This window comes from Enhydra lutris, unplaced genomic scaffold, assembly GCF_002288905.1.
Source record: "Enhydra lutris kenyoni isolate GAN:26980312 unplaced genomic scaffold, ASM228890v2 scaffoldscaffold21, whole genome shotgun sequence".
NCBI lineage: Eukaryota > Metazoa > Chordata > Mammalia > Carnivora > Mustelidae > Enhydra > Enhydra lutris.
In genome coordinates this window covers 33,711,674-33,724,392 of record NW_019154105.1, presented here as the reverse complement: position 1 = coordinate 33,724,392, position 12,719 = coordinate 33,711,674, and the positions used below count along the sequence as shown (strand labels likewise).

Genomic DNA, 12,719 nt, shown 5'->3' with positions numbered 1-12,719 from the left:
AGTGGGCAGAGGGGCAGCGAGAGAGGGAGAAGCAGGCTCTCCACTGGACAGGGAATCCAACTTGGGGCTCGATCCTGAGACCCTGAGCTGAAGGCAGACACAGCCCACTGAGCCACCCAGGCACCCAGAAAAACTGATTTTCATTCATATAGCTGGGTTTCAGTATGGATTATTTACTGAAATCATAGTTCTCCATGTGAAATGGCTTTTGACTCAAGTTTAAGGAGGGAGATTTCAATAGGGCTGGACCGTTTACTCTAACAGTGGTGACCACAGCCTAATTTCAGCAAGTATCATTCAATATTGGACCACCTAGAAAGCTCAAGAAATTGCAGCATTTTCATCTTTCTGGGAAACAGAGACAGTGATTCGTGGGAGCTCAGCAAGGAGTTATCCATGACAGACTTTTCACCTGGTACAGATAAATGGGAGGAGGACTAAATCGCAAATTTACTTGGTATTTGCTGAGGACAAGCATTCAGGACTGGGAATTAGACATCACCACTCTGGACAATTCTGTTACCTGTCCTCGCACGATGAAACTCTTAGCCACAGTTCTGAATGGCTGATGTAAGGATCTAGAATTCACTGATCTCCAGGACACTATTTTCTCTCCCAGGGAAAGAGGACGATGGGGAGCAAGAGGGAAAATACTCCTTTGGGGATAAAACTCCAAGTTAATTAACTATAATTTGTGGAACTGTGAGAGCTGTAAACTCCCAGAGAGTTAGCTCTGGCCCCTCTCTTGGACTTGGGCGAACCCAGTGGAGTTCTGCGGCCACTGCACTGAGTTCGACCCATGTCTCCTGCGGTTGCTGTCTGCCTGGCATGGGAAGACTGTGACCTTTTATCTAACCCCAGGGCTCAAGTGCAAAGGGAGAGAAAGGATTAACTTCACCTCTTCCTTCTCCCCCACAACACAACCGCACTAAATCTAATTCCGAAATATTCTGAACCAAAACTCTGGTCCATTTGGGAAAGCTTTTAAATCAAGGGATGGAAAGAAAATAAGTTTCTGATCTGCCAATTCTTAATGCTCGCTTTTGTTTTTGTTTTGCATGTGTACTAATAAACAAGAGGGTGGTAGTCTTCACTATTTCCTTCTTTTTAAGTCAGCTGCCAAATTGGGTGGTTCAAAGACAGAGTCAGGAAAAGAACAAACTTTCTATTTACATTTATATATCAGCCTTAAAAATTTTAATGTAAAAATTTTAATGTGTTATATACATCCTATTTTGAACACACTATATTAGTATAAGTAGGACATGTATGTAATTAACCAATAAATGTGTCTGTTGGTGGATATATGCTCAAAACTTTTTATCAATGGGCCGCATGAAGGAAAGGGTTTGAAGTTACCGTTCTAGCTAATGATCTTACCATCTTTTATAAGTCACAGACATGTAGGAAATGAATTCAAAGACATAAGCAAAATCGGTCGCTCTTTAAATAGCAAAAAAAATGGCTCTGCAGCCCAGAGAAGATCTTGCCATAAAGATGACTTTACTACTCCACAAATCTAGTGTCTCTAAGAGGCAGGAAATGCGTGCTTCGCCAGGGGGCACAAATAGTGTGGGATCAACTTAATTACCGGTCTGTCTTTAATCTATTCTTTTCAGTTTACAGTTGCTTATTAACTTTAAGGAGGAGCCTGCATGCTAAAAAGACACTATGCCTGTTGAAACTTAACAAGAGTGACAAGAAATTAACGGAACAGAAGAGACCACTTGTTTAGTTCTACTCACATCCCCCCCCCCGAAAGAATCATTCCACTTTACTCTCTACTACTAATAAAACACACATAGCAAAGTCTTTAAAAATACAAAAGCTGCTTTTAAAAGAGAGGAACACTTTTTGATGAAAACCCAGGCTCATGGCACTTGGCCTACTGGATTCTCCGATCAAGTCTGGAATCACTTTTACATGGTTAGAGACATCTTTGAACAGGACAGTGGTCTCCAGGCTTACAACCGACTTAAACATAGATAGGATAAGGCTGGGAGTTCATCCTGAAATTTCCATTTGGCACTGGAAGGCGAAGGCCACCCCATGCGTGTGCCTGTTTTTCCCAACTTTTCTCCCTTGCTGGCCAAAATGAAAAATAGATACCTACACATGCATACGCGCGCACACACACACGCGCGCGCGCACACACACACACACACACACACACACACACAGAGCTGAGACAACAGAAAGGAAGGATCTGCAGGTGGCTTGCAAGGAAAACGGCACGGTACCTGGGATGCTCTCCAATTTCCGTCTGAGTTCTTCATTTTCTTGTTGCAGGGAAATAACCTCCTGCTCCAGCTCCTGGCACCTCGGACAGTAGCCTTCCTCTTCCTCCTCTTCCTCCTCCTCTGGCAGTGTGGAAGAGGATGGATGACCGTGGGATTCAGAGGTCGCCGGGGAGGTCCAGCCACCTAGTGTGTGCACGGGGGAGGTTGACAGAGGATCCACGTCGGCCAGATGGCCGTACTCACTGACCGATGAGGTGTTTGGAGTCGGGAAACTCCCTGAGAGCAGGTAATTTTGTAGGGAGTCAGTGAAAACCCTCAAAAAGGCAGAAGTCTGTTGTTTCCTTTGCATATATTGCATGTCTACGTCTACATTATCAGAGGTCTGACTGTGGACCCCTTTCCCGATGGGACACTGCTCCTGTCTTTCGGTATAACTCGAGCCTTCCTGCTTTACGCAAGAAATCATGGATTGGGAATGGTTGGAGTCCAGAAGCTTTCCTCCACAATTTAAGAGACTAAGAACTCGACTGCACTGCTGGGCAAAGGCATCCAAGATCATTCGACTCTCTGAAACACATGAAAAGACACATCAGAGACGGATAGCCAAAGACAAGGGGAAGGGGGTAAGTGAGGGCCTCAGCGTTGAGCGTACCATTCAAAAATGTTAAAAATATGTATTTCTACTTTCCATCCCAAACTAAGGGGACGAGATAGGATGCATTAGCTTCCTGTCATTCTGCAACCAGAGGGGTGCCTGAAGAGTTTCCCCCACCCCCTCCCTCTGGGAAATGGCAAGACTGTGACTTTGGGCACCACAGAGAGATTTCCATCGCTGTGGCATTAACTGGCCTGCACAGGTCTGAACCCACACCTTTGGCTTCATTAATATCCTTACTCTAATGAATCGAGCCAGTCACTGCCAACTCAATTCCTCATTGATAGGAGGGCTTACAGCAATCATTACTTCTATTTCTGGAGTGCCCTCATGCCCTTGCTATTAATCAGCTGATACGGTCCCTGCCGAGTACGCTGCTCCCAGATGCAAACTGGAGAAGAAAGATAAGTCCTTTTGAAGAGCTCACTAGACATCTAAGGTAAAACAAAGAGTGGCCTATAAGGCAAACGATGACAAGCCCAAAAGCAAAACCGTGTTAGCCAACATCTGTGTTCACTACGCTTTCTTGTCATTTATCTGTGAACCTGGATTTCTCGTCAAGGCCCATGTTTAGGCCAATCTGTGTAAGTATCATGCGGAAAGCAGCAGTGTCTCTCCTTAGAGCCTCTTCCATTAGACTGTCAAGTCTCTTAAAATGGCATGTGTCGAGAGTGATGGTTAGTTCACAGAAACGTATTCAAAAGCATATTAATTGTCAGTCAATGAAAAGTAAAAACCAAGCAGAAAGCAATCAGTTTAGGAAAACAAGCAAAACCCCCTCAAACCGTGAAAACATGTTTTCGTGTTGTCTAAGGGTCTTGAAAATTTGCCCCAAATGCAAATGTCACAAGGTACATTCCCTTCTTTCCAGACCACCTTCCAGAATGGACTATTTATAAAAACAGAGAGATGCTTTATAAGACTTACGTCGAGGTGGTGGATGCCTCTCATCTCCTCTCCTCCCTACCCAGAATAATGGCCACAAAATACTGCAGATTTTAGATGCCAGCAACTATTTACGATAGAAATTTAACTAGCTACTTGTTTCTGAACATGTTGATCAGCTGTATTTGGGGGGGAATAAACTTGAAAAATGAAAAATGGTAAGATGTTTGAGGGCTTCTATGGGGACAGCAAAATATATACTGACTATATGCAGGGCCTCTTGTAAATAAATAGGTCTTACTTTAGAGCATTTCATATATCCTTGGCTGGGGTGGCTAGAGCACTCTGGGCAGGCTGCAAGTCCACAAGGCTGTTTTCTTCCCGGCACAGTGCTTTCCCACTCTTAGGACCAATACTACCCTTAGACACAGGCAGGGGGACCCCTACCCTAACCGTCCTCCTCCATCCCACCCTCTCCCCATGGTGAGGTACCCAAGATCCAGGAATTCCTTACTCAAACTGCTTCGAGGGCCTGTGTTGGACTCTTCCCTGAGCCATTCTCCCAAAGACAGACCATGGTGCCAGAGCCTGGAAGTTTGGACTGGGGCATCCATTCCTGTGTATGTGAGGTTCCTCCTAGTGGAAGATGAAGCTGGGGGTGGGGAGAGAAGGCCATGGGCTGGCTGAAAACTCCAAAGTCAAATCTGGTCATTAAGAAGGTGTATTTATCAGGATAGGTGGATGGAACATATTTTATTTAACAGTTAGTTAATTATTTAGATATATGGAATGTAGGCCTGAATTTGCACTCTTGTCCTAAATCCCACAAATATTAGGTACAGGTCTGTTTTTTACACAATGATTTTTGAGTCCTGAAGAAAGAACCAGATGTCAGGTACAGTTTCAGGCTAGAATTGATTGATGCACTGGGAACTTCGTTGAAGCAGCAGCAAGGATAAAGTCCACTCGTTCTCTGGGAGAAAAAGGGATGTGGATATGGGCAGCATGTTTGCTGGAACTGATGCCTCTGCCCCCTGCCAGGTGGAAGGGAAGAACTGTGCCCACGATTTAAACCAAAAAGTAATGGGGGAAGACTTCAGATATGTGGGTTTTATTTCTTTACATTGACCCAAACCAAATAAAGTAAACGGCTGAACCATACAAGTGGGAAGACTTAAGGTGATGTTGCATTCTCATTTTCACTTCCGGGTTTTTGTTCTTTTATTAGTAAAATCAAAGGATGATATTGATTGGGAATTTTCAATTCTAGCACACTAGCAGTTTCCATTCATTTTAATCCTATAATCCCATTCCAGACCTGAAATTGTATTTACTGTTTGCATTTTAATCAGCACAGACCCGGATGATTTACATCCTATACACTTCTAACATAACCTTGATGAAAGGAGCAAAATATGAAAAGAAAGGCTAAAATAGAAGCGCCTATAAAGAATTGCTTGAATATATTTGTTCCATGTCCTAAAGCACACTCAGTAGCTTTCATCATATTGATAAATCACATTAGGGTATACATTTTAAGGGGAAAAAAACCCTGACTTGGGGATAAGCATGATTTTTTTAATTGAAGGATAAACTTGTAATATGCTGAGAAAAAATCATTATGTAATATGCTACATTATGAAGTTAATGTATTAAAGTGCTCTCAGAATATCAGAGAGTAGCTACAACCATAAAACAGTTCTTGCCTTCAGTTTTTAAAAAATGCTTCATTCTGAATTTGTTCTGAGAACTGACAGATGCAAAAATAGCAACCATAGCCTTAAAGTTGAATTTCTCTTCTTTTTGGTAACTTAAAACATTGAAATAGTGTTTTCACATCAATATGTGGAAGAATATGATGAAAAATATTACTATTACACTTGGCAGAAAACAGCACATCTTTCTACTTACTCCATATTGCAGCCAGCAATACTTTAGCTTTCCAGACAGAATATAATTAGAAATGCAAGTACTGTGCAATGCCCATTACGCTAAGAAATGGAGAAAAGTTCTGTTTTCATACGAACACAATCGAATGGTCACTGACCCGTGATTCTTAATTGAGCAAAGTGTGAACATGTATTTTGAATTTTTTTTTAACTGCTTTTCCCCCCTAGTTACAGAATGTTCCACGCAAGCAATGGCAAGGAAGTACAAAGTCAACAGTTTACAAAGGGGCTTTAAAACTACCTACTTTATTCCTAAGTTCTCTAAAAGTAAACACTGCAAAATGTTAATAATTCACAGTCATGAAGCACTGTAAAGTGACCACTTGTAATTTATTTTGCTCTGCTGTGCAATCTGTTGGGATAATATCATGTTGCAAACTGTGCCTAGTCTGATTCCAAAATCTGAACCCGTGATTATTTTTTTAATTAAAAAATTCATTTCTAGAAATTCTTCTAAATTTAAGTGGTTTAATCCATCCTAAATCTGATAAGTGAATAAGGGATGGGAACTCAGCAATCAAACACAGGCGCCTTTTTTTAATGTCCTTCTTTGTAAGTAAAGCCTTGAATGGAATTTGTCCATCACAGCCTATACCCAAGAGTATTCTGTTACCATGAAGGAGATCACAGTCGTCGAGATTAGTGGTAACCTTTTGATTTTAGCCCAGCGAAGGGTGAAATATATTAATATGAAAAATGCAGAAGCAGAAAAAAATTTTTGTGATCTACTATCACGTATCCATACGTTTTATCTACCAAAAGGATTTCCAGCTAGTTCAAAATAGATGGGTTTCCTTAAAACATTAATATAACTTCTGAAGAGAGGACTTTATGGCATAGAAAATAGAAGTTAGAAAATGAAAGCATCTTTGGGAGCATCACCCTTGTCTTAAATCAATGAACTATGTCTTTTTAAAAAAGGCCATCCAATTTTTTTTTTCATAATGGCAAACATCAACACAGCAAAACAGGATGCAATTTTTCTAAATAAATAAATCAATGATGTGTCAAAAATTAACAGATGAGTTAATATACCCGGTGCTATCAAAACCAGATGGTGCTTCCTAATATTCATCCTGCTCAGTCAATCCCTGAATATTTTCTGGACCATCGGTATATAAAAGAGGATGCTGCTATTTGTGATGGCAAACAAAAGCAATCATGCCTGCCAAGCACATACTATAACAGGCAGCATTTCAGCTCTGCTAGACAGAAAGTAATTAGAATGCTTTTAATGTCCAAAAGAATGATGCTGATAGGCTGCCACAGATGTGTAGATTTATGAATATTTATATGGTGGTTTATAGCTGACACTTTTATCAGTTGAAGAAGATAAAATATCTGCCTGACTCAAAAGCTTGACAGTCAGGTTAATAAAATCTCATTAAAGAGAATGACCTATGCAATTATATAGGATTTATTGTAATTCATTTTTGATTGTACTCTGCTTAAAGATGCAATTTCCCATTTCCTGATGCCAAATTTAGGCTGCATATCAAGATCTACGTGGGTTTTAACTCTAAGCCTCCCACAGAGGAAAAATATGCTCTTAAAACCATGGTATGTTACCCCTTTTAAGGAAAATTATACTCTTCATGAGATTTTATAAGAATGCTGAAAAATCTATTTTTAATCACATATTTCTCCTCTCAGTGGTTTATGGCTCTTAATGGCAAATAAGATTCACTTCAACCTTTTCATCTTTTCCCTGCATTTACTCTGGACACTCCGCTATCTCTCTTCTATCCCTGACTCGATTCATCACAGGGACGTCTTGACTATTTTCTGTTTACCAGCTAGCTGGAGAGGCTGCAAAACACTTTTTTGAGGGCGCAACAAGCAACCTACCACCTCCCCAGCCCCCTCCCCAGTATGCTTACATGGTGTCAGTCTGTGCACACATGCTCATTGGTTCAAAGTGGAACCACTAGTTCCTCAAAGAGCCAATCAGCTCTTCAGGTGACTGTCCCTCTGATGGCCACTCACATCTCTGTGCCTGTTAAGAGATGGCTTTGTCCATCAATGATTAATATTAGGACCATAATTCATGATGTCCAGTACCATGACTTTTTTTTTTTCTCCCCCACCAGACCATTTTCCTCACTGCATGGAAGAAACCTACCAACCAATTCCCATCTTTCCAACAAGCACATGGCATCCTGTACTTGGCGCTATCAAGCTTACCTCTCTATGACCTTAAAAAAAAAAAAAAAAAAAAAAAGGGAGCAGCAACAGCAGCCTTGAGAATAAAAGGAAAAAAAATATAGGGAGTTTGACGGGGCACCAGACAAAGCCCCCTTTCACTCTTTTAGGTGCAATGACGTTGAGATGTCCACCTGGCAAAATTAACTAGGACAAAATTAACTAGGAAGAAACACTGAAAGAGAACATTTACAACAAGGTGAAAAGGAAAAACAAACTCCTTGTGAATGAAAGAAAGGACACTGTCAGAGCAGGAGGGAGCATGGAAAGGACAGCAAGTGGCTGGTATAGAAAAGAGAAACGCAGGAAAAAGCCAGGTTAAAACTATGGATGAAAAATGGAAACAAGGGGGCAGATTTATAGTGTATAAAAGGAAGCAAAAGGTTGATTAAAGACTTCACAGGCAGATTAAAAGGGGGGAAAACCCCCCAGTGAACGTGGTGGAACTAAGGTTATGCAAAGGGATAGGCAAAACATAGAATAGGGGAAAAGAACCCAAACGGGGAGAAACACCATATAAAACAAAGATAAAGCAGAACAAGGGAATAAACATGGGCATGAATGAAGAGAAGAGTCCAAATAGAGAGAGAAAGAACACAAACCTTACTCAAAGGGGAGAACACAAAAGAGTAATAAGGGACAAAATGGAAGTAGGTGGGTAGCCTAACAATAATATAAAAACACAACACAATATCAGGTCAAAAGCAACTGGGGGAAAAAAAAGACAAAAAAACCCCCAACAACAAACCACCCCACAAACAATAAGAACCCCTACATAAGAACCCTACTCGAAGCCGTCAAACATCTCCAAATCAGTGAGAGATGTGACAGAACAAGTCTTCACTATTACCTGTAATTAGATTTTCTTTCTCAAAACCAATCCTTCATGCGTCAAAATATTGACAAACAACAGAACATTAGCTCAGGCATCTATAACTCATTTAGAGACAATGCTCATATTTTCATCAGGACAAAAGCTTGGATCCACCGATATGCCGAATTTGGAGGGCTCTAAAATGCCATAAAAGGCCCAGAGCAGGAACTTTTCGTTCTCAGGAGCAAGCTAAACGCGGCTCTGCGCCCCGAGGGAGCGCAGAGTGCCCTTGGGCGCAGGCCCCAGGCTATGGCCTTCCTACCAGCCCACCTCCCCGGAGCCTAACCCGAAGGAGAGTAGCCTTTTCCGAGGGGGGCTCCCGCAGGCTCTCGGCGGAGAGGAACCTCGTGCCCTGGGGTGGGTGCTCCCCACTAGGCATTTCGTCAGAGCTGGGGCCCAGATGCCCCGGAGGCGCCGTGCATCCCCATCACTCCCGGCGGAGGGGGGTGGGGGGCTTGGGCGGCGGGTCCCAAGCGCCCGGGGGAGGGGTGTCCCTGGGCTGGGGGGGGGGGGAGGGGCGGGACGTCCCTCTCCCTAAAGTCCGCCGCAGGGGCCAGCGCCCAGCGCCAGGTCCAGCCGCCTGGCCGCTGCAGAGGAGCCCGCTCTCTTGCCCCCACGGGCCGGGACTCCGGGGCGGGTGGGGAAAGAGGGCCGCCGAGCAGGGACCGCGCGCGCACGGGAAACACAAGCGCACAGAAGAAAAGGGAGCCCCAGAGCCAGCCGAGTGGACCGCGGCAGAGTAAGAGTACATCAAAGAGGTGGTGAAAAAGAGGATCGGAAGGTAAGGAAGGAGAAAAAGAAGGCAAAACCAGAGGAAAAGAGAGGTAAAGGAAAAGTGGAAGGAAAAAGTGCAGCCGCCGAGGGTAAAGGAAGGGCGTCCCCGAGCGCCGCCCGAGCAGCGCTTGCCTCGCCCCAAGCGGCCGTGGCCGCCACCCTGGGGTGTCCGGCGCGCCGCGCGCCGAGGCTGCCTCCCCGACCCCTCCCCCGACAGACCCCGGTCGCGGACCGCCACCGTCCCGCATCCTGGGCGCCACGCCGGATCCGAGCGCGAAGCCACCTGTTAGGAGGCGCGCGCGCCGTCGGAAGCTCCGCACGCGGCGGCGGCGGCGCGGAATCCTCTAGAAGTTGCCGCCGGTGCGTGGAGGCCTCGGGGCTGCGCTCCGACGCCCCGACTCTCTCTCAGCCGGGACTGCGCTCGCCCGGCTCCCGTCGCGCCCCTCCCGCCGGGCCCGGCGCGCGCGAAACGACGTCCGCCATGCCCAGCTTCTGGTTTCCGGGCCCCCACCCCTCCCCGCGGCCGGGCGGGAAGGAAAGTTGCGCCCAGGAGTTGGTCGGTACCTGCACTGAGCTCCAGGCTGGCGCCGTCGCTGCCCGCGCTGCTGCTGCCCGTGGCGGCCGCCGGGCCCGGGCCATACCTGACGACGGCGGCGAAGGACGAGGATGAGGAGGCGGCGGGGGCCGCCGGCGGCGGCGCCGGAGTCCTCAGGTGGCCCTGGGACGCGGCGGGCGTGCAGGATGGAGACGACGACGAGGCGGCGGCGGCGGCCCGGCCGGGCCCGGGGGGGGTGGGGCCCTGCGCCCTGGACTGCCGGCTGCGGCGGCGGCGGCGGCGGCGGCTCGCTGCTGCTGATGGAGACGGCGGCGTGCGGCGCGAAGGGCGGCGGGGGCGGCGGCGGCCGGACGTGCGGCAGCTCCACCAGGGTGGGTCTGTCGTAGCGCTTGGCCAGCGCCGGTCTCTTGCTGGGGAACGTCTTGAGGACGCTGTAGGGGCTGCGCTGCTTGTAGATTTTGGGGACGCTGGGCCCCTCCTCCGCCGGCTGCATCTCCTCCTCCATCCTGCGCCTCGGGGCCGGTCCCCGGTCGCACGCCCCCTCCCCGCCGGGCGCCGGGCTCCGAGGGTGCCTCCGCCTCCCGCCCGCCGGCTCTGCCCGAGTGCGCGCGTGTGGGAGGGTGTGTGACTGTGCCTGGGCCGCCGCCGCCGCCACTGCCGCCTGTCGCTGAGGCTGGCATCGCTGAGCCCCCGCGCGGGGGGCTGCCGCCCGAGCGCTGATTGACAGGCCGCCTCGCCAATGCCTGGAGGGAGAAAGGAGGTAAAGAGCAAGTGTTTAGGGTAATATCTGCTAATGATAATGGGGGCGGGGGCGGGGCCTGGCGGCGGCGCCGCCGCCCGTGGGGTCCGCGCGCCGGGTGTGCGCCTCCGACGGGGGGGGGGGGAAGGGAAGAGCCGGATCCCGAGGGCGCGCGGGTAAACAGGGCGAGGTCCCGGCCAGCGCGAGACTTTGGAGCCCCAGGTGCGGACTTGGAGGTTTTGCCGTTGCGGGCGGGGTTCAGCTTCGGAAACGAGCTCCTGGCGCCCCCTACGTGGCCCCAAACTCTCGGGGTTGCACAGAGGGGCTGGGAGTAGTTGGAGTGGGGGTGTGTGTGCCTTGGGAAGGTACTGCAGCCAGTTCTACCCCTCGGGGAAATCCTCCCCCGACCTTTTGAAAAGAACATCTTGAAGGATTTGACCTAGGGTCGCTTCGCGTTGTGCGCCTCTCAGGGTCGGCCCACACCCAGCTCTTGACCTTTGAGCTCATGCAGATCACAGGAGCATAAGATCATACGGGATCTCGGACTTCTACATTATTTTATTAATTTCCAGTAGGGGCCCAGAGAATGTAGCAGTATCATTTACCCCATTCTACAGATGAGTAAACAGAGGCCCCGCGAGGTAATTGCCCAAAGCCAGACACTCAGGAGTGTGTGGCCGAGTGCAGACACGCATCCAGATCATTTGAATTCATATCCTCACTTCTCATAGCACGTAGACTCTGTGCAATTGAGGGAAAAATCTGACCCGATACCTCCCTTTGGGATGGTGATTAGATGCCTTCAACAATGTCATTTGATATATACGTAAATGTGAGAACCAGGGTGGCCTGCTCTATCGCCCAGCAAGCTTCTCACTGCATCTGGAGCCTTCAGGCCAGTGTTTCTGGAGGACACACAATTCCAGTAATTGATTGAATGAAAGACGAGCTTCTGTGGTTTGGAGGAGGATCCCCATGGAGTAAGGTTGTCTTCAAATCTTGAGGAGTGCCCTGGCTTCTCCCAGAGGCTCCTTGGAGCAAATCATCCCTCTCTCCTAGGCCTGCGCGGGTGCCAGCATACTCCCTCCCAGAATTGGTTTCCAGCCTGTCAGTCTTCATTCTCCAGGTTAGGAATCCGAGTGCATCTCCTCCTTGATGTGTGACCCTCCTCTCTCCACTCTGAAGTTGCATTCCTTTTCGGAGTTTCCTTTCAGTCTTGGAAAAGTGACCCATTTTCTTCTGGGGGTTCAGGTCCTTGGCCTCTTATTTCCTATATCTCCCTTACCTTGGAAGCCTTCTCTCTCTTGGCTGGTTCAGCTTCTGTGCTCCTCCACCCAAGATAGTCTCCCTCTCTCCTGCAGCTTCTTCAGATCATGCTGTGGGTACCCCCCCTTCCATTTATTAGAGATGAAATAAATAATGCCATAAATAAAAGTATTTGGGAGTCCAGGAACTGTCAGAGCTGATTAGGGCATAGAGGACATTTTCTTTCTCATTATGCAAAAGCATTTCATGGGGAAATAAAAGAGGTTTCATTGTAACTCATGCATGTCATATTTCAAGGAATTCAAGATATTAATCATATTTAACATTATTTGCAACGTTTCTCCCTGGCTTCTGAAAACTGCTAAATGAGGACACGTGGATCACTAGGAAAAAGGGAGACAAGCATGAGAGGGACAGTTAAGAAATAATGAAATGCTGGTGAAAGACAGGGAGAGAGAATGAGATGCCAGAGAGATGTTTCTTAGGCACATAAGTGAGAAATGGGGGAGCTTCTTCTGAGATGTGAGACAGCTGAAATTGAATGATATACTGGAGGAAATAAATGATAACAAACCTCCC

General features: G+C 47.3%; 1 protein-coding gene across 1 annotated transcript in view; it reads right to left on the bottom strand.

Moving 5' to 3' along the window:
- The window catches only part of LOC111149078 (BEN domain containing 4), a 30,884-nt gene extending 20,192 nt beyond the window's left edge, over positions 1 to 10,692 (bottom strand). The window contains 3 exon segments of the mRNA XM_022505985.1: positions 2,241 to 2,807; positions 10,144 to 10,411; positions 10,413 to 10,692. Coding sequence (XP_022361693.1) covers positions 2,241 to 2,807; positions 10,144 to 10,411; positions 10,413 to 10,640 — 1,063 coding nt within the window. The 5' untranslated portion in view covers positions 10,641 to 10,692.
- Between the last annotated feature and the right edge of the window lie 2,027 nt (positions 10,693 to 12,719).